This window comes from Trachinotus anak, unplaced genomic scaffold, assembly GCF_046630095.1.
Source record: "Trachinotus anak isolate AG129_WGS33_773 ecotype Australia unplaced genomic scaffold, CSIRO_AGI_Tana_v1 ptg000018l, whole genome shotgun sequence".
In the NCBI taxonomy this organism is placed as follows: Eukaryota; Metazoa; Chordata; class Actinopteri; order Carangiformes; family Carangidae; genus Trachinotus; species Trachinotus anak.
In genome coordinates, this window is record NW_027273869.1 from 14,499,973 (window position 1) to 14,522,564 (window position 22,592).

General features: G+C 40.6%; 1 protein-coding gene across 4 annotated transcripts in view; it reads right to left on the reverse strand.

Moving 5' to 3' along the window:
- anks1b (ankyrin repeat and sterile alpha motif domain containing 1B) overlaps positions 1-22,592 on the reverse strand; it is a 211,973-nt gene that overhangs the window by 147,349 nt on the left and 42,032 nt on the right. For all 4 annotated transcript variants that reach the window (XM_071502474.1, XM_071502472.1, XM_071502473.1 and 1 more), the window contains exons 2-3: positions 8,537-8,617; positions 5,969-6,125 (exon numbers count right to left, since the gene is read on the reverse strand). In XM_071502474.1, coding sequence (XP_071358575.1) covers positions 5,969-6,125; positions 8,537-8,617 — 238 coding nt within the window. The remainder of the gene's footprint in view (positions 1-5,968; positions 6,126-8,536; positions 8,618-22,592) is intronic.

The window sequence follows — 22,592 nt, forward strand, 5'->3', positions numbered from 1 at the left end:
TCTACTATCATCACAATGTTTTTAAACAGTGTAGCTCTTGATTTTAACACAGTAATTCTGACTGTCCACCACAGTGTTGTTTGTTAATGTTTCCAGAGTCATTTTATTGATTATATAAAAATATTAAAATGATATCCTTCAAGCATAATTACAATCCCTTACCTTTTATTGGATCTACATTTTTATGGACAAGTCAATAATGTATTCACTGATCAAATTTCATTTCAAACTCAAAGCATTTTACCTTTTTGCACAGGCACTAACTCCACTCAGTGCATTACAAATGAACTGGTTTTTATTCTAAAACATCATTTAACCTTGACCAGTGTTTTGAAAATCCAGAATATTATGAAGTTCATGAAATTTGAGAAAAAAAAAACAAACAATTTGAACTTTTATGAAAGAGGACTGCTTTTAGCCCTACACACACTGAAGAATCTGATGTTGTGGACGAAGTGTTGAATTAAACCTGATGATGACCTGGGTCCAATCCTGAAAAGTACTCCTACTGCTGCAGTACCCTTGAGCAAGACACAAAATCCCCCGCAGCTCCAACGCTACCAATGGACGGTGGACATTTACACAATTTTTGTGGGGTAAATTTAAAAAGAGGTTTTTCTGTGTCTCCGACAGCTCAATTAACACACAATCTGCTCTCAGCTTGCAATAATCACCCAGTGCTGTAGTTTGTTGATTCATAGAGAGATTAATCAGTTTTCTTTTACTGAGCTTTAATTAAGAAGCCCACTGCTGACAGAGCGTCAGGCTGTGGAAAACATGTAACATAACTTTTTTTTTTTTTTTTTTTTTTTTCAGATTACTCATAAGGAAACATCCTATGGCTCAGTGTGTGTTTTGGCAGCAGCAGGCATCGCGGCGGGCGATGCTTCAGCAGACTTTCTCGGAGCAGTTTCTCGTAGTAGCGCGTGTTCTCAGAGAGGCCGTGTTCACACGCTGATCATCAGGAAACATATGGTTTCGTTTCTAAGCGTGGTAGCAACATGTATACATGGAACTACCGATGTCAGATGAATACACACTTGCAGAAACACAGAAAGACATTTGTGGAAACGCACAGAGCAGGCGGGCGGCCTCCTGACCTTTTACCTTCGCCTTAGTTCACACAGTTTACAAGTTCCCACAGCCTTGCTGCACCTGGACCGGGGCCAGCAGGAATATTCCAACACATGCCTGTGTCCACATATGTGCGCAAACAAAAATATACTGTAACACATTTAAAGCAGAGATAGTACAGTCCCGATGTCAATCAATCCTCCAGTTTCCCTTATCTCTCTTGATTTTGTGCTGCTGATCTCCTTCCATCTCCTCTGGGAGAACGAAGGGGAGTTAAAAAGGGAGGAGGCCAAGAGGGGAGCAAGAGAAAGGAATAGTGTAACCCTCCATCCTTCTGTTGGAGGAAAACATTCCTGGGATGTATCTGCAGCACAGGGGGACATACGTGACCTATTCAGCCACCCACCCACACACACACACACACACACAAAAAAAAAACCCTTAAATTGACTAGACCAGAGGCCCCATGCAGAAGAAGCCCAGAGGTTATGTGCTGGTTCCCACACATACACACACACACACACCACATCTGCTCTACGTCAGTGGGAACAACAAGCTTCATCATGCAACTGTCCCTTGCAAAGCCACAGTCAGACATCTAAATGCAACATTGCAATACTGTAGAATCAAAAAAATATTTCACAAGACCATGGAGGTGGTTTTGTATGTCTGCCTCAACCAAAGAGAGGTCAACACATCCTTGAAAGTACCACCAGGAAGAGTTTTTCGGAAATGATTTCCACTCAGTTTACCTGCATGAAGGCCAAAAGGAGGAATGGATTTAAAAAAAAAAAAGTTATCTTACTATTCTGTTTAGTAAGTATATGGTATAAATAATGACTGCACCTGTTGCCTCTGCTGCCCCAGGGGCAGCTTACTCAATTTTTTTTTTTCTAAGATCCAGACAAACCCTCGACTTAATGTTTTAAGGATGGAAAATGATTAGGCTGCTCCACAACCTGGAGGAAGGCTTAAGCCACTCAAATCTCTCTCATCATTTCCAGTTCATTTCAGTTCAGTACAGGTGACAAACACCATGGGACTCGCAACATGATGATCCCAGCTGTCTGCGAAAACAGGTCAAGGGGAAAACTTCTCCTTTGTATCTGAGAGATGGCTTAAGTCTACTTGTATCTCCTCTGTTGTAAAGGCTAGAATTAACAAAAACTGCCCTTACAACTTCTTATGGTTGAAGATGATATGAACTTCAAATTGATTTCACTTATTTTAAAAGATCGTTTCAAGGTGATTTTTAAAATAATCTGCTATCTTTAGGTACAGACCAAAAGTGAAGCATCAGTTTATCAGTCAGCCTGAGTGGGAGAAAGAGAGATCACAACACTCAGCGCCTCAGACGTCAAAACATGCGTTTGGCCCTGCGAGCAGAGAGCAAGCCTCGCGTAAACAAGCAATCTTTCAATATCAATCACTGTCTCACTGTCTCGCACACACAAACACGCACACACACAGTTTCTATAATCATCGTCTCCGCTCCTCTCCAACACTCGCATGCTCCCGCAATAAACAAAAACAGCTGTGAATGCAAACTGCTGGGACCAATTAGGCAGCAAACAGTGGGCTGGAGCTGGTTTACCGCCAGCTAATAACATCCACTCATCTCAAGTAACACTCTGCTGGCTGCAGCGTGGAAGTGGCCCACCTACACACTTCCACTCCCTCTCTTTTCCGTCCATCTCGTCCCCTTTCCTTTACACTCTCGCGACCTTTCGCACTCGCTGCTGCTCACTCCTACTGTACGTCCTTTTCCACACTCTCATGTCGCCATTTGTCACCAAATAAGCAAGAAAATACAACACGTTAAAGACAAAGACTCCTCCGGGGTCACCCAATGAAACTAAGCTGCGCACACACATTCACAAATGTACACACACACACACGCACTCAACCTCCGACACGGGTAATGGCGTGCGTGGGCAGAGTAATATCATTGAGAATGGGGTAATGTGCAGCCACTGGCCTGCTGCTGTAGGTCTCGATGATGGGTGTGAGCATGTGCGGGACTCAGTATATCACGCTGACTAATGTATGCAGGCGCTGCTTTCAGCTGCAGACAAGACAGTGGGAAAACATAGAGCTTAGGCCTCATAAACACACAAACCCTCCATAAATCTCCCTCTCAGATTTATGCCTGCAACCCGAGAACAACCGAACCCTCACACTGACAACAAAGCAAACTCTAATGTGCAAATATGCAACATACAGCATCATAAAAATGCACAAGTGCCATAATCTCCAGTTTGTGCTAAACCAGTGTTTTGCAGAATTCAATGCTTCAGGGAAAATAAACACTGCACCTTTGAGAATGTTTAAGAGCAGGCTCACTGGAGCCTGGTCTGTGACAGACAACCAAGGCTTGCAAATGTGAGCTCTGTTAGCTTAGCATTTTCACCAGTGTTTGTTTTTACTTACGGGGAGACGGAAACTGTTGATGACATGTCAGATAAAACCAGTCATTGCCAACTTGTTGATAAACAAGGCTCAAAATGACATATAAGAAAGAGACATGCAAGAAAGGTGATCAGTGTAATTACATTATTCAAAATAATGTGCTTTACCTTCAAAAGGTCTTTTTCCACTTTCACTTCACAGATGCACATGAATATGAACTAACTTTAAAGCCTGAATCCTTATATTTATATTCATTTATTATGTTCTACCAATTTATATTTTACAAACAACATTTTTTTTAATCTCCCAAAGGTATTTACTGTTTGCAAAGGCTTAATTTTCAGTGTAATATAATGATTGCAGACTTTCTCAATAACTGGGTAAATATACATTTACATACATACGCACAGATGTTTTTTGACAGAAACTATTTTGTTGGAAAAGACAGAAAAGGGCAAAGTAAGACAATATAGCACATTTATAGTATATCATGCAGATCAAATGAATAAAAAATAAAGTGAATCAGTTTCCTGACTTGTTCACTGTATTCCAGAAATGAACTGTTCATGCTGTATAAATAGAATTCTTGTATCTTGGGGGAAAAAGAGGGATGGGAAAAAATGAACAAATGAACAAATGAACCATGACAAAGAGAATGAAAAAAAAGAAAGAAAGAAAAATAAATGAGCAGGATAGAAATGATACAGTTCCAAACCTGGCACAACCATTTATACATCATATTCATTCCTTAAACACATTTTCTCAAACTTGGCATTATAACACAATCTTTCCTAAAACACTGGAGAACAGCAACAACATCTTTGTAAAACTACTTTGGCTTAGTTTCCACACTATTAAAAATCAAGAAAGACTGTTACTCATTAGACCAAACTGTGATGGAGCCACAGCTTCTATCTATGCAGATGCTGGCAGACTATAAAACACATCCTCTCTGCTGGGTTCTTCTTTGTACACCCCACCAAATACTGACAGAGCAGCATTAGACTACTGTTAACTTTCTTTGACTGGGAAATGATGCCTTATAGCTAACACGTCTCACCTCCTACACACAAACAGCAGAGAGAGGAGCTGCTCCTCCAGGGTTTGCTGAAGTTAATCTAGGACATGTAACAAATCATTCAATAAAATAGATCCGGAAAACATGGATTGAATGTTTTGCACAGTCTGTCTGTGACAGCTGATCTTCATATGGGCTTCACTGACAAAATATACACACACACACACACACACACACACACACACACACACACACACAGCGACTTCACTGAAGTCAGCATCTATGTACATCTTCTCAATCAGCAGCTTCCACTGTGTGTGTTCACTCTGCCTGCACAGCAGCCTGCTCAGCGCTACAAATCATTGACAGGGTTAAAAAAAAAAACAAAAAACGAAAATTACTCATGTTCACTTGCTAACAAACCTTCATTTCAAGGGCAAGGGACACCGTTTATCACGGCAAACAATTAGGCTCTAACAACTCTCAGAGGGAAATGATTTGGCTAATGGTGACAGAGCAAAATGCGCTTATTAGGCAGAGTAAATAACGCTCCAATAACCTGGGGGGTCCATTACTCCACCGCCATCAGGAGCAGGAATATTAAAAAAGACATCTTAGTCATTAACATTTTAGCCAGCGCTTTGGATTAAACACCTCGTGCTCATTTTACAAAGCAGCACCATCGTCGAGCCGTGACATCATCAATATGCTGCAAGCAGAGATGGACGGAGAAAGAGTGAGGGAGGACAGGGAGGTCATTTTCGCTGATGAGGAATGACAGCAGTGGCAGGCTCAACGCTCCCAGAGCTACAAACGCTCATACGCCCATCAGAGAGAGATCAGTGGAAACTGTAAAGCATCGGCTCTTTTGGACAGGAGCCAAGAAAAAGTCAACCTGTGGGAACGCTGGTGTAAATGCCCTGAGAAGTACAACGGAGGACGTCAACTTCAATTTAGTGGATGAGACATTTCTTGTTCTGGAAAAGTCTTCTTTTAGCCACAACTGATGGATTATCTGTTATATCATCTGTTTCAGGTATTAGTGTAATTGAAACCCAGTTCAACTGAGTTCCAATGTCAGGTCTTGGTTCCTCAGATCAGAGTGGACACATGAGGACAGAGCAGATAGCTTTTTGGTGTCAAATGATGCAAACTGTATGACCAAGAGCTCAAAATTGAAGCGTCTTTTGGCTGTGTGTGTTGGTACCAGAGAAGTACCACTGGCCAAGCCTTACTGCCCTGCAGAAGGTCACCTGAGCAGGGTGGATTTCACCAATATTTGATTGACAGCACTTCCCCAGCCTCCCTATATCCCTGCACGTCTAGAGTATTTCTTCGTAAAGATCATCTCAGAATGGGAATTATGGCCTTAAGTGGGACTGAGGAGAGACACTATGTCCTTCTAATAAAATGTATGTTTAAGGTGGTGTTGAGGATGAGAGTTTTTAAGAGGATGATGGCGTTTACCTGTTGGTTGACCCGGCAGTGCGAGGGTCCGTGGTGGATGAGGATACGGACGATGTCCACGTCTCCCCTCCAGGCAGCCAGGTGCAGCGGGAAGCAACCTTTGCTGTCTGCCACGTTTGTGGACGCCTCAAACTGAAGCAGCTTCAGCACCACGTCCCTGAGAGGGAAGGAGGGAGGCAGATATAGACAGATCAATAGATCAACAGATTGAGTGTGGAGGGATGGAGAGAGAGAGAGAGAGAAAGAGAAATTCCATATTATGGAATATTGTCACATTTCCATTGAGGATTCAGCAAATCAAAACTTTCTAAAACACTGAGAGTGTAAAGCCCTATGCAACATATTTTACCATATTTGCCTGACTTGCTTATAGAAGGAACTCAAACATAACAAAATCACAACTCGATGATGCAAGAACTTTTGTTCCCATGGCCTCATCTGGTTAAACAAATTGGTTGTGTTTTGTCTCATAATCAATTCAGTGTCTGTTTGTTTGTACTTAGACAACTGAACTGAACTGCACTTGTTTTTGCAGTCATCTGATGGTTGAAATGTTAGGAAACCTTTCATTCTTCGGAGGTGAGTGAATGATTTTCTGTGATTGATGATTGCTCTTTTGACTTTTGGCGGTGTGACCTGACCGGAAACGTGCTGGCACCTCCTCAGAGACCCTACTTAAGCCAGGCTTTGGTCATTGGGGGATTTACAGTAGCCTGTGGGTGAGTGATCAGAATACCTTCTAGGCCATGAGGCAGAGGAGATAAGGAGTTCAACTGGAAATAATCAAGAATTGACAGGATGCAACTGCCTCCATGTTATTCATAGACAGATAGGCAGGCAGGCAGAGTGCTTTATCAATCCCAAAGGGAAACTGCAGAATACTTTCCCTCTAATTAAGTAATTCCCATTACACAAATAAATAAAGTGACAAATCACAGAGCTGGGGTTTGTGCTGGAAATCCATTTAGCTGCTGCTCAGTAGTAATGTCAGTGATACTGTGTCATATTAGCAAAGCCTTCAGCTCAAGTTGTCACCTCTGTCTGAAGAGAAAAGGTGAAGTGCTTCATTTGCATTCGAAATGTCAGGGGGAGAAACAGAGGAGAGAGAAGGGCAGAACCTCTCCCAGGAGCAGGGTTGGAAGCAGCACTGCGGAGCCTTAATGAACTGCTTTGTTAATTTCAATAATCTATTATATTTTCATAGAATTCACTCAAGCTAAAGTGGCAGTTCAGCAGTAGAATCACACTGGGAGGATCTGAGGGTCATGAGAATATTCAACTTCTTGGTGAATGGATTCAGCACCTGTGCATCAACAAAAAGCTTTTAATTTGTTAAAAAAACAAAACAATTCAAACTCATCTTGCATCACAAATCTCTGGATACAGAACCACCTGTTGCTAAGTGACTTCTGCCTTTGTCTTAATTGCCAGTTCTCTTTTTATTTTCCCACCTAAATGTTAAATCGCTCCTCTGCGAAATCTTGTCGGTGGCCTGATTTTCTCTCTGAGGTTGCATTTTTCTCCTCTCCAGTTGATCTGAAGGAGGAAATCCACATAATTGCCCCCAAAACACAGCACTAATCCTTCAGTTCCGTCAAACTGTGATAGCAGTCAGGCTTGCAGCTAATCCACACTGTGTAACGGATTTCTCAGCAGGCCCGAGTGCAGACAGGCAGCTGCATTGCAGTCCCATACAGATGCAGACACTCGAAAGACATTCAATCAGCAGGATTACTATGTTTGAATTTTTTTTTTTGTTTCTGAGCAGTCTTGACAGTTGATTTTGTTGCCAAAGTACACAACACTGTCGTAACACCAGGGACAGTGCCAGCCAGTTTTAAAATGATTTAACCTAATTTGAAAATCACATTATTTCTAAATTCTGTGAGTTTTTATCTGATGAAACATGGTTAAAACTCATTAGATTAACTCAGAAATGCACTGTCACTAGTCTAGATGCAAGGAAATTAGATTTCTATCTGAAAAGTTGCCATTTTGGAGCCCTTTTCGATTTATTCATTCAATCTTTATTTAAAGAGGCTGTAATCCACTTCTTTTTATCCTAACAGCATATCAAATGACAACATGAAACCAATGCGAATCATTCTGTGTCACAAAGGATTAGATCCTAATTAATGGTCAGACTTCATGAGTCTCGATTGCACACACACACGTCCATTTCTTGACGATCTTGAGTTGGATTACTTTGTCACTTTGGTTCCATTAAGACTTTTTTAAAGCTAAAGAAAACACAGGAGCCCTAGCAAACCAAAACCCAAAGTGCTCAGCTGCCTTCACACACACAGGCCTAATATTTACCCTCTGGAAGAATTCAAGGCACTTGGACATTTTACTGAGGAAATTAAGCAAGAAGGCAGCAACAGAAAACATAGCACTAGCAGTCCAGTCCTGTAGGGGAGCTGAGAAGCTGTTGCCTCCGAGCGTAGCAGGGCTCAGTACTTCTGCTCAACACTGAAAGCATAAATTAGATACCATCCTAAAACAATAAACACTCGCATCCAATCTACCTGGTTCATATCTCTTACTAACGCTTGTGTGCGGTCTTACCTGTGTCCGTTGAGTGATGCATGGTGTAAAGGTGTGTATCCTGAGCTGTCTGTGCAGTTGACATTCAGGCCCTTCCACATGCTGTGAAGAAACAGATACATCAGAGGTCAGAGCCAGGCACAATGAAACTTTTACATCATCTCTCAGCACCGAAGTGCCTCGTGTTTGACTGATACTCTGTCCCAGGCCTGCTGAAGTGTTGTTTGTGAGGCATTTCTGGTACAGCGTCGCACACAAATATTGGTATTCTACATTTTATTCTATCAATTTGTTTGAATTCTGCTGTACCTGCTCTGTTTTAGACCAGGAAAATGACAAACTACACTCAGCCAATTAAGCCGTGTCTTCACGCAGAAGAATTTCGCTGTATTGTAATTGGGTCCTGAGGCGAGAAGTGTAATGTCTCACATAGCCACAAGTGTTTAAGTCTTATTTCATCATATTGGCAAACAGAGAAAATGAGTGAGGTCAAGCCTTGTACTCACAAAAGGCTGAGCATGCAAATAAAGCCACACAAAACAGAATTCTCATATGGATCACCGGATACTCGCAGCCTGGGGGCGTAACAGACACATTCGAACACACTCATACATATTACACACATATACAGCCCAGGGTTTTTCCAGGGCTGTAATTATATGACCTCTCTTTTTCACATGAACTCCTCTGAGCGCATCAGAGAGAAGTACTAATTAGCTGAATTCCAGTCTGAGCAGCTCTGGGCTGAAAAGCTGAATCACATAACTTTTACGAGCAACTGAATTACCTTTTTTTTTCTTAAAGATGACTGAACACTGTAGCTTTTGACATTGTGTCTAGCTGTATCTGCTACTGAAACACATTATGTAGGGCTGCAGAATATAGAATTTTTTTTTTTGTTGCTGAGGTAAGAGAGTTTTTCACAGAGGTTATTACATTTTTTTCCTGTGCATTTCTTTCTATTTTAGGCGCTGAAGTCTCTAAATTGCACCAGAATCTATTTAATTCCCAAAAATATGTGTCTAGTCACAAACGGTATAATCCTGAATATCTTAAGAACATCAAGGAAGTGTTCTCCCTGACAAAATTTAAAAGAATTATTTTAACTCGATTGATTTATGCATTGCAACCGAAGAAGTGCAACTTTCCCCTTCAACTGAATTAATTCTGTGTCTTCAGGTTTTGAGAAACTGGAGTTGTGGAGGCGGCAGACCACAGTGGTCAAGATCTGTGGTGTTACACACACACATAAACAATTAAACCTGAATTAAGTGTGGTACTAAAGGGTGGCCATGCATACACACACACAGAGGACGCAGTGTACACTAATCAATAGAACACATCTGGTGAGGCAACGGATGAAGAATGTTTCATTTTGTTGAAATCGATGCTGAAATAAATGATGACTGCCACACAATTACAAGCCTTCAGTCAATTCAGGTACACAACATGTCCACAAAGCTGCATTCTTACATTAAAAAAAAAGTATAATGAGAACAAAAACCAACAAGCGAAATTGTACAATTCACTCAACAAATCAACCACAAATGAGCAACAACAGAGAAAAAAGTACGTACACACACACACACACACAGAATGTAATAGACAAAGGTCAGAGGGCAGGAGAACACAGACAGAAATACACAGCACAAGCTTGTTTCTACTGGGTCATCTGATCTCTACACACTGTGAGTATATGTGTGTGTGTGTGTGTGTGTGTGTATGTGTGTGTCCATATCGATCGCACTGGTCTGCTGACCCCCTCCAGCGCTGACCCCTACAACCAGTGGGACGGGTTGTTAAGAAGAGCAGACTGACACAGAGGGTGAGGGCGGAGAGAAAATAACAGACTGCAGGAAAATGTGACGGAGGCAGAAATTCATGCCAGTTTCTACTCGGCGGTCGAGCAAATGTGGACGGGTTTGATTTCCCAAGATTCACCAAAATCCACTATAAAAATGAAAAGTGTTTCTCAAGAAATGTCTGCTGTCTTTTGCTGACAGATAAGGATAAAAACTAAGACAACTGCAAGAAATCTCCTTTTAATAAATACTTTCGTCTGCTAAAACAAAGGAATATTTCATGCGTTTCCTGACTTGTTTCAAGATATTAGCACTCATTTACGAGACATACAAGGAAAACTGTACTTTAAATATGGAGAATTATCTCATTATTGGCAGAATTTGTTTGAGTAAGCAACAGTTCATCATTATGGGAAATACACTTACTTGTTTTCAGCTAGCAGTTAGCCTGGTCGGACCCCCCAACTTCACTAAAGAACTTATTTAGCTTTTGATAGATATGTTCATTGCACAACCACGGAGGCATCAACAAGATGTCATAGATTACAACTTTGAGAAAAAGAAAAGTCTGAATCTGAGAAGAACTAAAAAGTGTTGGTTTTTAGTGCAGTAGTTACTGTAACTGCTGTCTCACCTGTATACATCATATTTAATATTCTTTTCGGCAATTTCTTTATTCTTCACCTAATTCTGTACATACCTGGTGCAACTTTTACAAACCGTGTAATCTCAGTCACTTAAATCACCCAGATTGTTTAATCAACACACACATTTCCTCTGCTTTTTATCACATATTTCTTTGAATGAACAATAAACATTCCCACCTTGAAACGAGCATTGAGCTGCCATTTTTAATATGTGAGTGAGTTTTATCAAAATGTTGCAATTCTGCTGTGTTTCAAATTAAATACCTCATTAATCTCATAAAACTACACAGCTTGTTCCATACGCTCCCCTAAGCTGTTATCTAATAGTTGTTTACTGAACAAACCCACGCTTGAACACACACACACGCACACACACACACACCCACACGTATATGCACCAGCGCTGTTACCTTCAAACATCTGCACACCAATTCATTAAAACTTGCTGTACAAAGCGTCTTTCATGTGAGCAGCGGTCTGCACTAGCCCCAAACACAATCCACCTCTCCCACACATCCACAAACGCGCCGTATGAATGCACAGCCACAGCAGTCAAAACCCTGAGTCACATCACCTTCATGAAAGCCTGCACTGACAAACACATGAGGCCACTTTGTGGGGGACTGTGTAAGCGCTGTTCGCAGTGTGTGTGAGCTTGACTGTGAAGGCCAGAGTTGAACAAGGTGTTGTGTTTACAACACCCTGCCGTGTCGTAGAGTACGCGCTTACGTACGTGTCTGTAGTGACACCGACAGTGGGTGTAACTCATAGGTGCTTTAACACTTTGTCCCGCAAGCGTTACTTTCAGGAGCAGAAATTTAAAACAAAACAACTGTAATTCACCTTAGCATTGAATTAAATGATTCCCCACAGCGACAGAGAATCACTAACGCTGCTCCTTCGCCTCTTGTAGCTCATACTTTGCTCTTGGGTCACATTTGCTGTCGTGTATGGGTCAGTCTCACCACATCTGCAGCAGCATGAGAGGCTTTATTTAGAAAAAAAGTTTTGATAAACCCAAACTATGGATAGCCAAAGTTAGCAATTAGCCAGTAAACACCAGACCAGAACAGAGCAAAGGAATAGTAACGACTTAGCCATAGGATCTTAACAAGGCAGCAGGCTGTGCTGTGTGTCCGTTTCTTTTGCTCCCAACTAAGTCATTTATGCAGGTTTAAGTCCTAACTATTTCCATGTTGGTACAGACCATCTTTTCAATACAAAATGTTTCAGGAACCATTTCCACATGAAATGCAAGTTTTATCATCTACATTTCAAGACGCCACCTTTAGAAATATATCAATGAGATGAGCTTGTGTTATACAGCAGCGAGATTTCCACAGTTGTCCTTGAATATCACCACAGAGAATTACAGTGGTCTGTTGTGCTTAATGATGGGTTTTTATTAACCATTGCACGGTCACCAAGACAAGTAAATTGTGTCTATTGCAGCTTTAAACTCCTAAATTTACATTTTTGAGACTGTACCTCCTCATTAGCAATTTTCCTCATTGAAAAAAAAACAAAACAAAAAACTAAATGCCTATGGAGAGCTATGGAATCTCCCTAACAGGACCCGTCCTCTTATCTCAGCTGTCCTGTTCTGCTCTACAATGTTCCACCTATAAGTTCAGCTCGGTGCCATATCGCATCTCCATTGTGTTCCTGCGCTCTCACTAAGAGCATAAAGCCAGCCAGCAGAGTTTAAATAGAATTAGTAGGCGACTTGAGATTAGATAATGGAGGAGAGGTGCTGCTGCAGGAATGCAGACTCTTGGCGGATTAGTCAAATATGCAGAGAATGTCCTACCTAATTAACCTCGGGAGCTGCAGCAACGTGAAGGAAAGCTCTGGTTAGCAAAGCCGTCTTCAACTCTGTGTACGCGTGTGCATGAACTACCTCACATTTATATTAAAGTTTAATGGTTTGTTTTCTGGGCCATTCATTGACTTTGCCTCTCTTTGGGCATCAAGCAACAACAATCAAGTGTTATTTTGCGCATTTTGCATATTTTGTTATTTTGCAGCGAGATGTGTGACTCAGTTTTTAACAGCTAGTTTCTCTCCCCCTCTGCGTCCGACTCTCCTTCTCCCTTGCTGAGGTCAAAACACTCACACTTTATTATTAAAGCACTGAAAAGTAAAGAGGTCAAACGTCATGAAAGGCCTCCCAGCAGGCACAGCAGCGCTGCCCTCTGTTTGAACCCTTCTTCACTTACAGTCTGACACCTTCTCCTCGCCTTTACCTCACTTTACTACAGCACAGCACACTGAAGACTACACTGATATGATCTAATGCTGCAACACCAAAAAAACAACCTTTTGTGGTCGTACCTAACAGCAAAGGTCTTTCTGAGGTAAAATAGAAGTGTGTTTCACAGTAAGCTGCAGCCTTTTATCACTAATACTTGCAATAAAATAATGAATTTATGTTTATGTAGAAGGTATAGATCATTTCTTTACACTGCATGTCAATATAGTGGGAAGCAAAATGGCTCTAAACCTACAAACAGAAGACTGGTTGTCACTGACAATTAAGAGGCTGAAGATAAGATTCATGCTCAGATGATAGGAGCTTGATACCAAAGTTCTACATAACCCATTTGCAAAAACATTACCTCAAGCAATTTAAAAATGTTGCTGCACATTAAACAAGAGCTAAAAGGAGTCATTTTTTTCATCATTTCAAAAGGAGAGTCGTAATGTCTTTAAAGTGGTAAAAAAAAAAAAATCTCATTTTGGATGCAAACTTTTCATTCAGCATTTCAGAATGAAAGCCCTCATTTGCTTGTTCTCATCATGGATATTAAAGCTGGCATCAAGTTGCAGCAAGTTCAGGCCACATCAAAGCAGAGCATTGTCTTCAAAGGAAAAGAAGTGATGGAACTGGGAAAACCTTTGTAGTCCGGGATTCTTTTTGAGAGAGAAATGTTTTTCTTTTTTGAGGGACAGGAGTCCCTGTTGAATTTTTTTTTTTTTTTTTTTTTTTTGGACCAAAACGGAGGACTAAACAACAGCAATAAACTTGACAGGAAATCAAAAAGGGTACCAATATGAGGTGAGGTGTATTTACCATAAGAGCAGATAACATCAGACAGGAAGTGGACTTGCTTCATAACCTGTTGTGAGCAAGAACCAGAAGAGATACCTGCTGATTAAGAGCAGTGTTGCAAGAGCACACACTGATATGACCTATAGAATGACAACAACAAACAAACACACACACACGCACACACACACGCATATACTTTTCTTTGGAGCTGGCCTTTGATGTTTAAACCCTGACTCACACGGAGACAGTCCATCCCCCATGATGCTTTAGGGCATGCGTATTCTGCTGTGCATGCTAATGTCTTGAGCAGGTGTACAGGTATGGATAAATGTATGTAATTGTGAGTGAGTGTATATGTATGTGTGTGTGTGTGTGTGTGTGTGTGTGTGTGTGTATGTGTGTGTGTGTCATAGATGAGATCAGCTCAGCCACAGAGAAAATTATAGTGCAAGGTGTGGAAACTCTCAAAAGACCAATTAAATTTCTGCAGAGAGAAGTGAGAATCAGCCTTCTCTCTGTTTCTCTCTTTCACTTTCTCCCTCTTTTCTTTCTCAGCTTCTACCATATAATCTGCAAAAAGGACAAAATATATCAAATATATTTGCAAATACAGAAGGGGGGGGCAGAGGGAGCAGAAACAACTGATATGTATGCTCATGAATGACAATCCAGGCACTTCAAAGGACGTTCGAGCAATGAATGTGCCTTTGGCACACACACACACACACACACACACACACACACACACACACACATGCACACTTTTCCCTACATGTACAAACTATGTGGTCTGAGAGGAGGCTGAACATTAGTCGATTTTGGCCAATATTGATACTGGTATTTGTTTTAAAAAAACACATTTGAATGATTGATTTTTTTTTTGTTTGTTTTTACAAAAGCACACAGTGCAAATAAATATTTTTGGCAAGGATAACTCAAAATCACTGGCTTGCATAATGCAACTTCATAGCATCTCTTCTTTAGCCCCCGCTGCCTGTTAGGTGCCCACATCCCTGATGCTCCGCATCCCACGTTCGTAATGTAAACTGTGAAAAATTTCAAGCCCAATCAAAAATAACTGTGATGTTTATGTGTAAAATCAGTGGAGTGCCTGTTTAAAGACTATGTGTACATAGAAACATCTCTAAGACTTGTCCTTGAGTAGCCTTTTTCTAAATAAATAAGAATGAGTAAAATATGCAAATAATTAAAAATATTCAAATATCTTAAAATATTAATATATTGAATTGAATTAAGGAAAAAAGGTCAAATATGCATATAATTATGTTTTTAATCTGTAATAAGCCGATATCGTCTGATTATATCAACCTTTAATGTATTAGTCAGGCTTTATTATGAACTCGTTGACAGCAATCTCATTTGCACTTCTTATTCCCATGACGTCATGAAGAAAATCCCATTCACACCCACGCAGTTCAACAAGCAATCTTGCACTGCTTTCACAAGGAGAGGTGTTTCCCTCTCTCCCCCTCTCACTTTCCTCACAGATCTGTCACTCTCCACTGCTCTATTTCTGCACCAATTACAGCGACGAGTGAATCCACAGTATGGTTGTTACAGGGAAAAAAATATCACATGAACTCCCAGTTTGTCAGAATAAATAGTCTCTTACTCAACTTCTGTCCATAAAACAGCCACTATTACCACACTTATACTAATATTTACAGAGGAAATGAAGATTGCAATTATAATGAACTACAGATTTTTTTTTTTTTCAATTTTGCAACTCACAACAATTCAGAATATGACAGGATGGAGTCCCAGCTATTATGTGATCTCACCCTCCTCATCAGCTTCCTCATCTCTAATTTGCTAAAATCATCCTTCTAAAATTGCTTTGTATGTTTTTTGCAGCTCCCCTCTACAAAACTCCTCGTTAGCAATTTTCCTCATTTGAATGCGCTGTACGGTGGTATCCCCCATCATGAGCCTCCATCCAACATGCAAATCAGGTCTATTGCTGCTGAAAAAACATAAACAGCTAAACAGAGCTTCCTTTTCTGGGTGTCTCCATTAGGTCAGTGTTCATTCCAGCTAACGATCCTCAAAATATTGTTGCAATTCTAGGTGAAAGTGGAAAACTGTATCTGGAAATGCTACACCGGATTCAGCAGGAACTGTTGAAGCCTTCACGGGGACGCGTCAGTGGCAGATGTCTGAACAAACCGAAAACAGGTGTTTCTGTGAAACTTAAGTCCGTACACGTATCTTTAGAACGGTGGTTCCCAAAGTGAGCCCCTGAAGGACAAACCCAAGGGTGCTGCAAGATTTGGTAATTTCAGTTTTTCTCTACGTTGTTTTACTACATGAAAAATTGAGGCGACATTTACAGTGATTACATTTCAAACATCTCAAAACAAAAGATCATCACAGTCACGGTTGTAAGAACCCTGTTGAATATGCCAAACAGCTCATCTGCAGAGAAGAGACGCAGCAGATGCAGCAATTGTTGATTATATTGAACTATATTGAAAGGAATAGTCTGACTGTTCCCAGTCTTTGTATGTATAAGCTAATGAGCTACCGGCTGTAAAGAGAGTCGGAGTAACCTTCTCAACCCTTCTTAACCCTTTATCTCTCCACCACAGAGCTTTCTCCTTATGTTCAGTAATTATCAGCTAATCTAATACTATATTTTTTTCCTGCATAACTGAGAACAGGCCTATAATATATTATTTAACTTAATTTTGATGATAGTACATAAACTACACAATGATGACAGTACATTAGATTGTTAAAATAATTTTAATAGATATTAATAGTGTCATTTTTAGCTGGTGTGAAGGTGTGTGAGTTTTAAAAAGTTTTGGAAGCACCGCTTCACAAGACCAAGTTGAAAGTCATAGATCTGACTCAGCTTAAATATGCAGAGAGGCTGCTCACCGTATAAATGTATAAAAATGAATATGCAGAGTGCAAATGAATGAATATGCACGGAGGCCGGTCTGTCAGTGACAAACGCCCTTAAAGGAACAAACATCAGCTGACACGTTCAATAGGTGAAGGGGCCACTACGCTCATCACAGGAAGTAATTAATCTTCAGGTCAAACTGACCTCTGGTGCACAGCAGAGCACGGGGGTCTTTCTGTGGGGGGCAGAGGGTTAAACACACACACATGTATAGTGGTTGAAAGTGAGACTGACCCCACTCTTTTCAGGCACACTCACCAATAATTAAAACAAGACACATGCAATCGATAGGTGCACAACTCCCCCGTTGGGATTTAGGGAGTCTATTGATGAAGTTTGATCATTGATCATCTGGTTGTCCTGAGGGCTAGTTACACAATAAACTGATTCAGATAGAGAGAGGATGCACAAGTGGAGCTCAACTCATTTATCACTGCATCAACTCAGACTATAATAATATAATAAAGAAACTCAAATGTCCCCTCTTTCTGTGGGAAACATGGTACACAGCAACCCAAATGCCCCTGACCTTTGACCTCACTCATAAGCCAATGTGTCACTTGATCAGGATGAAGGGTGTGGGGTAGGAAGGAAGAAAGATGAGAGGCAGCAAGAGAAAATAAATCTCGTGCCACAAAACTCTTATCACGCAAGAAGGAGGAAAAAACAAAATTAAAAGATAAAGTTACAGGGTTGGACAACCAGATGATACCAACATCTGAAGACGGCCGAGTACACTTTCTACTTAAGCACACGAAGCTTCATCAGAACAGTTTGTCTATTTCCAAGTCTTAAACAATCTGGCAGTTTGTCTCTCAGGCCACCTCCTTAAATAGAGATGGAAACATCCCTCCTCTGTCCTGAGCTGACTCCTCACACTCAGCCCATCGGGATACAGGCTCCACATCAAACTGGCAGGTTTCTCTCTCAAGCAGCACAAAGTTTTGCAGTGATTTTACAAGAAAAACACCCCTGTGACCTCTCTAGAATTTTTTTTTTTATTTTATTTTTTAACAGGACCACAGCTAGAAAACGAACTGAAACCCAAGAGTTCCACTAAATTTCCAACCTTTTACCAAAGTCAACTTCTGATGAAACACTGTAAAAGGAGTCCTGGTATGAGCACCCTCATGTGAATAGCTGCTAAAGTTGAAGCTCTTTTTTTCCACTTGAATAAAAACTGCCATCACAGCAAAACAGCATGGGAACTGCTTTTTTATTGCCAAAGTTAGTTACCTTTGCTAAGTGTCTATTTGATCGCTTTATCACAAAATGATACATTTCCCTAGACGCAAGCAGGAAATCTGCAAAGGAAAATTTCTCCAGTAAAAAAATGCATGTATTAGGGCTACAGCCCGACTGATAAATCGTCCCATACTAGCAGATATATCAGTATTGGTGTATATGTCAGCTGATAAATAACAAGACACTGCTGCAAGAAATAACCACAATAGCTTAGAAACAGTGATGCCATTACAAAATGTCCAGCTCAGGACATATTTTGGTCACAATAATTAAAAAAAAAATATATATATACATTTAAGGGATCCTTAACAAAAATGTTTCTGTTATGAGAAAAACAATACTGGCTAATTTATCTTTATCAGATCTTTTAAACTCTCTAACAATACGTTAGTATCGGCCTCAAAAATCCAGTACTGGTCATTATTTTAACCCAAAATAACAATTTAAGTCGGTATAATTTTCAAATTCTAAGCTTCAATTTAAGTTATAACATCATATTTTAATACTGTAGAGCTCAAAGGTTCAGTTTGGTGACCAGCTCTGCTTGGTTGAAGTGACAACTATCACCAACAAATGTTGCATCAGTGCAACTGACAGTGATTCTGCAACTTCAAAATAAAACCGTTTGCTCTTACATGGTTAATATTCTCTGTACTTTCCACTGTCTGAACTATTAACACTTAGTCAAAGATGCTTTCCTTTGATGTGTGAAGTCACTGTGCTTAGTGAGTCAATCTTTAGATAAACAATCTTCCTGATAGCATCATGTCATTTTCAGAAGGCTAACTAGCAGCTTGCGTGGCAGCAAACAGCCGCATACGACAATTTAAGGATCTCACTGTTTTCACAGCTTCCCAGTTAAACCTTTAAACTAATCATATCACTGCATTAAGCTTAACAGGTTTTAAAAGCTCTGAACCAGGGTTTACAGGAATCAGGACTGTGCAGCAGCTGGTTCAGTCAGGCTGTGATGCTAAAGTTAGCAGCTAAAGTGCAGAGCTGTCAGGTACTGTCACTATTAGCATAAATGGACAAATGCAGCTATTAACAAGGAAGACAAAGCCATTTTTAAATGTCACCATTAATTTTTTAATTACCGAGTAATGTCAAGTGTATTGCTAATGTAATAGCTTTCTATACAGGAGCTAAATCTGCCATTTTCTTCTTCTTCTATTTAATACTAGCTACAGTTATTTAGATGTTAACTATTTTACAACTGAATCATGAGAGACCATTTAAATCATTTTATCTGACTCTTTTCATCCAAAAAGATAGAAAGATAGAAATTTGTAATTATGCTTGGTACAAACTTATCAGGCCTGCAGGTTCAATCTAGAGAAAATAATTGCTGCTTTAAATCACAACTGGGAGATTAGTCAAATTGTTTAGACCCAACGTTTTTATTGAAGAGATAAAGACCATAGAGAGAGATAGAGGAGACAGAAGCATGAAGGTCAGCAAACCAAGCACGCTCCGTTTAAAACACAATGCGAACCGGTGGACGCAACAAAAGAGACAGACAGAGAGACAGGACGATAGTGATGGAGGGAGACGACATTTCCTCCTCTCTTTAATCAAACAGGGAGAAGCAGAGGTGGAGAAATGGCCGCGGTCTGCTTCACCGCTGCTGCTATTGATTTACACTGCAGCCTTTCCAATCAGTCCCAATCTGCAGAGCTCCAAACAATCCGTTAAGTGTGTGTATAAGCTGCATGTGTGTCTTCCTAAGGCAATTCTCCTCACAGTAAGTAAGTGACAGAAAGCTTTAGATCTCCACTTAACAACAGCCAGCCACAAATCCATCTGGCCGAGCATCGATTCAGTCCAGATCTGTAGCACCAGGGATGGGAAATGTCAGCTCCAGGTCTCTATCTAAATGGGATAACTAATCTATAGAGAGGACGGTGAGAGTCAATGCATTTCTACTGTAGATCTAGTGAGAAGAACTCCAGAGAAGGTCTTCAAACCCATGCGCTCTTTACCCTTGGTACTGGAAAATAAACCGTATCCTATTTTCAAAGTGAGTAAAGCTGACATGTTGCAAACGGAGCCGGCGCTTTCAAGAGCTATACTGCATGAAAGACACGATAAATAACAAACTATTTTGTTAAAAACTGTTCACCCTGCTCAAGTCAAGTATCAAGCCAAACCAAATATTTGCAGGTTCCAGCCTCTCAAATGTGAAGATTTGCATAAGTCTTGACTGATTGCTTTGGTGTTTGAGTGCTGGTTGGACAAAATGAGCAATTTGTCACCTTGAGCTCAAAGAATTGTGGTCATTTTTCACATTTTATCAACCATACAAATAACAAATTATATAAAACTAAAGTGTTACTTACTTACTTACCTACATCAACCAATCACTCAATCAACTGTTTGGTCAGAGAACTGTCAGAAAATGAGGAACCCAACATGTCATCCTGAAAATTGCTAGCTTTGTCCAAAGCCCAGTCCCAATATATTCAACTTTATAACAAAGAAAAGCAGCATATCTTTACAGCTGAGGGGCTGGGAACAGGTAATGTTTGACATTTATGCTTAAGAAATTAATTAAATGATGAATTAATCATTAAAACTCTCTTCTGACAATCAAGTAATCGCTTCAGCTCTTCTACAAAGGGCAGCCATGTCTCAGGTAATGGAGGAACAGATGCATTTCTTGCTCTTTCTTATTTTCAGATTTCCCTGAGCAGTCCGAGGATTTGAACCAGCAACCTTCATCGCACCCCAGCTTCCTCATCTTCATTCCCTCCTGACCTAAGCTCGCTCTGAAAGTACGGGCAACAACAATTACTCTGAAATCTACGAGGCCAGCTGCCTGCATTTGTTCACCGTGTGAAATATTTCCTCTGTTCATGATAATTCAGTCGTAGTTCTGAGGTCAGATCAATTTGGCAAATGCATTTTACGCCAGGTTGATTTTCTTCAAACCACAGAACATGGAGCGCAGTGATCCTGTGAGTCAGTTCAGGCTAAATATCATCTGGCAACTCATCAGGTTAGTTACAGCCACACCAAGTCCATCTTCATTATCCACCCTGCCACGAGGAAATTAGCCATGCAGGCGCAATGGAAATCATGATAAAACGATATCGGAGTGCGAGTTGTTATGATGAAAAGCAGGGCAGGCGCTGAAAGTAAAGTGTTTAATTCAGCACGGCTCTCAGAGGCGCACTACAGAAACAAAGAAACAGCTCAGCTTGGTTGCAAACTAAACATTTACATTTACTGCTCAGTGTCCGTGTTAAACTCGCAAACATTTCTAAACTGTGCATGCGCTGATTAGAGTGCTGCTGTGTGACGAAGCATCTATCCTGTGAAGGTGGTGTGTTTGCCCGTGTTTGTGTGTGTGTGTGTGTGTGTGTGTGTACAGCATCAGGGCAGTAGCAGGGAGCCATGGCCATATATGGTCCGACAGAAGGCTTTGGCTTATCCAGAGACCTCTCCATGTTTCTGTCTCTCTCACTCAGTTCTTCATATTTCTAAACAATCAGCGACTGCAAAAAAAAAATCAGTGGTGTCGTGTCGGGGAAAATTCCAGTCACATTTACTGAAGATGAGAAATATTTATCAAGAATCTTTCAGAACTGAAGCAATTTACAAATAAATGGAAAAATACTGCACTTCCAGATTTAATTATTTGGAAAAAATAAGTGCAATTTGTGGAGAAACTGAGTCACAAAATACAAAACATTGAGCAGATTTTTAAAATGTTGACAGTTTTTTTCTAGTTTTTGATCTGTTTTCCTGAGGCACAGTATACGGTAGTTAGTTACTGCTCAGACTGTAAAGTGTCTATGTACCATTAACTTAATCTCCACGGCTTTATGAATTGTAAAAATTCCAGAGGAAGGAAAAGGGGGATTCAAAAAATAAACTATGAAACAAAAAACATAGTAGCCTCATCCATACACAGTCACCTAAATGGATAAAGACCATTCAAAAAGCCGGTAATGGAACAGGCAGGCAAAGTACCACATCTGCACATCTGTCCATGGTGTGTTTCACCATGGTAACCAATCTGCCATACAACTGTCCTGGGATGAAGTCATGACAGCTGCTACTGAGGGCCATGCATGTTCGGTACTTAAACAGCTGATCTGGTTTTTTGTTTTTTTTTTTAACATATTTTTTGTATTTTTACAAGAAAAGCGATTTTTCACATCCGACAAATGCGGTGTGTTCGTGTGCTGGACAGCTGCGTCCCCTCATGGCATGCGTGTACATGCCTCTTCTTTCCCCCTCTGAGAGTGTAATGGGCCTGTCAGCAGGACTGCCGCATCCCATTTAACTGCTCAGACCGGAGGATCACACATCTGCTGCTGCAGGACCATGCAGGTAAACACAATTCAAGCAGACACTGAAACGCACACCAAGCATTGCTGGCGTCAGAGCGGAT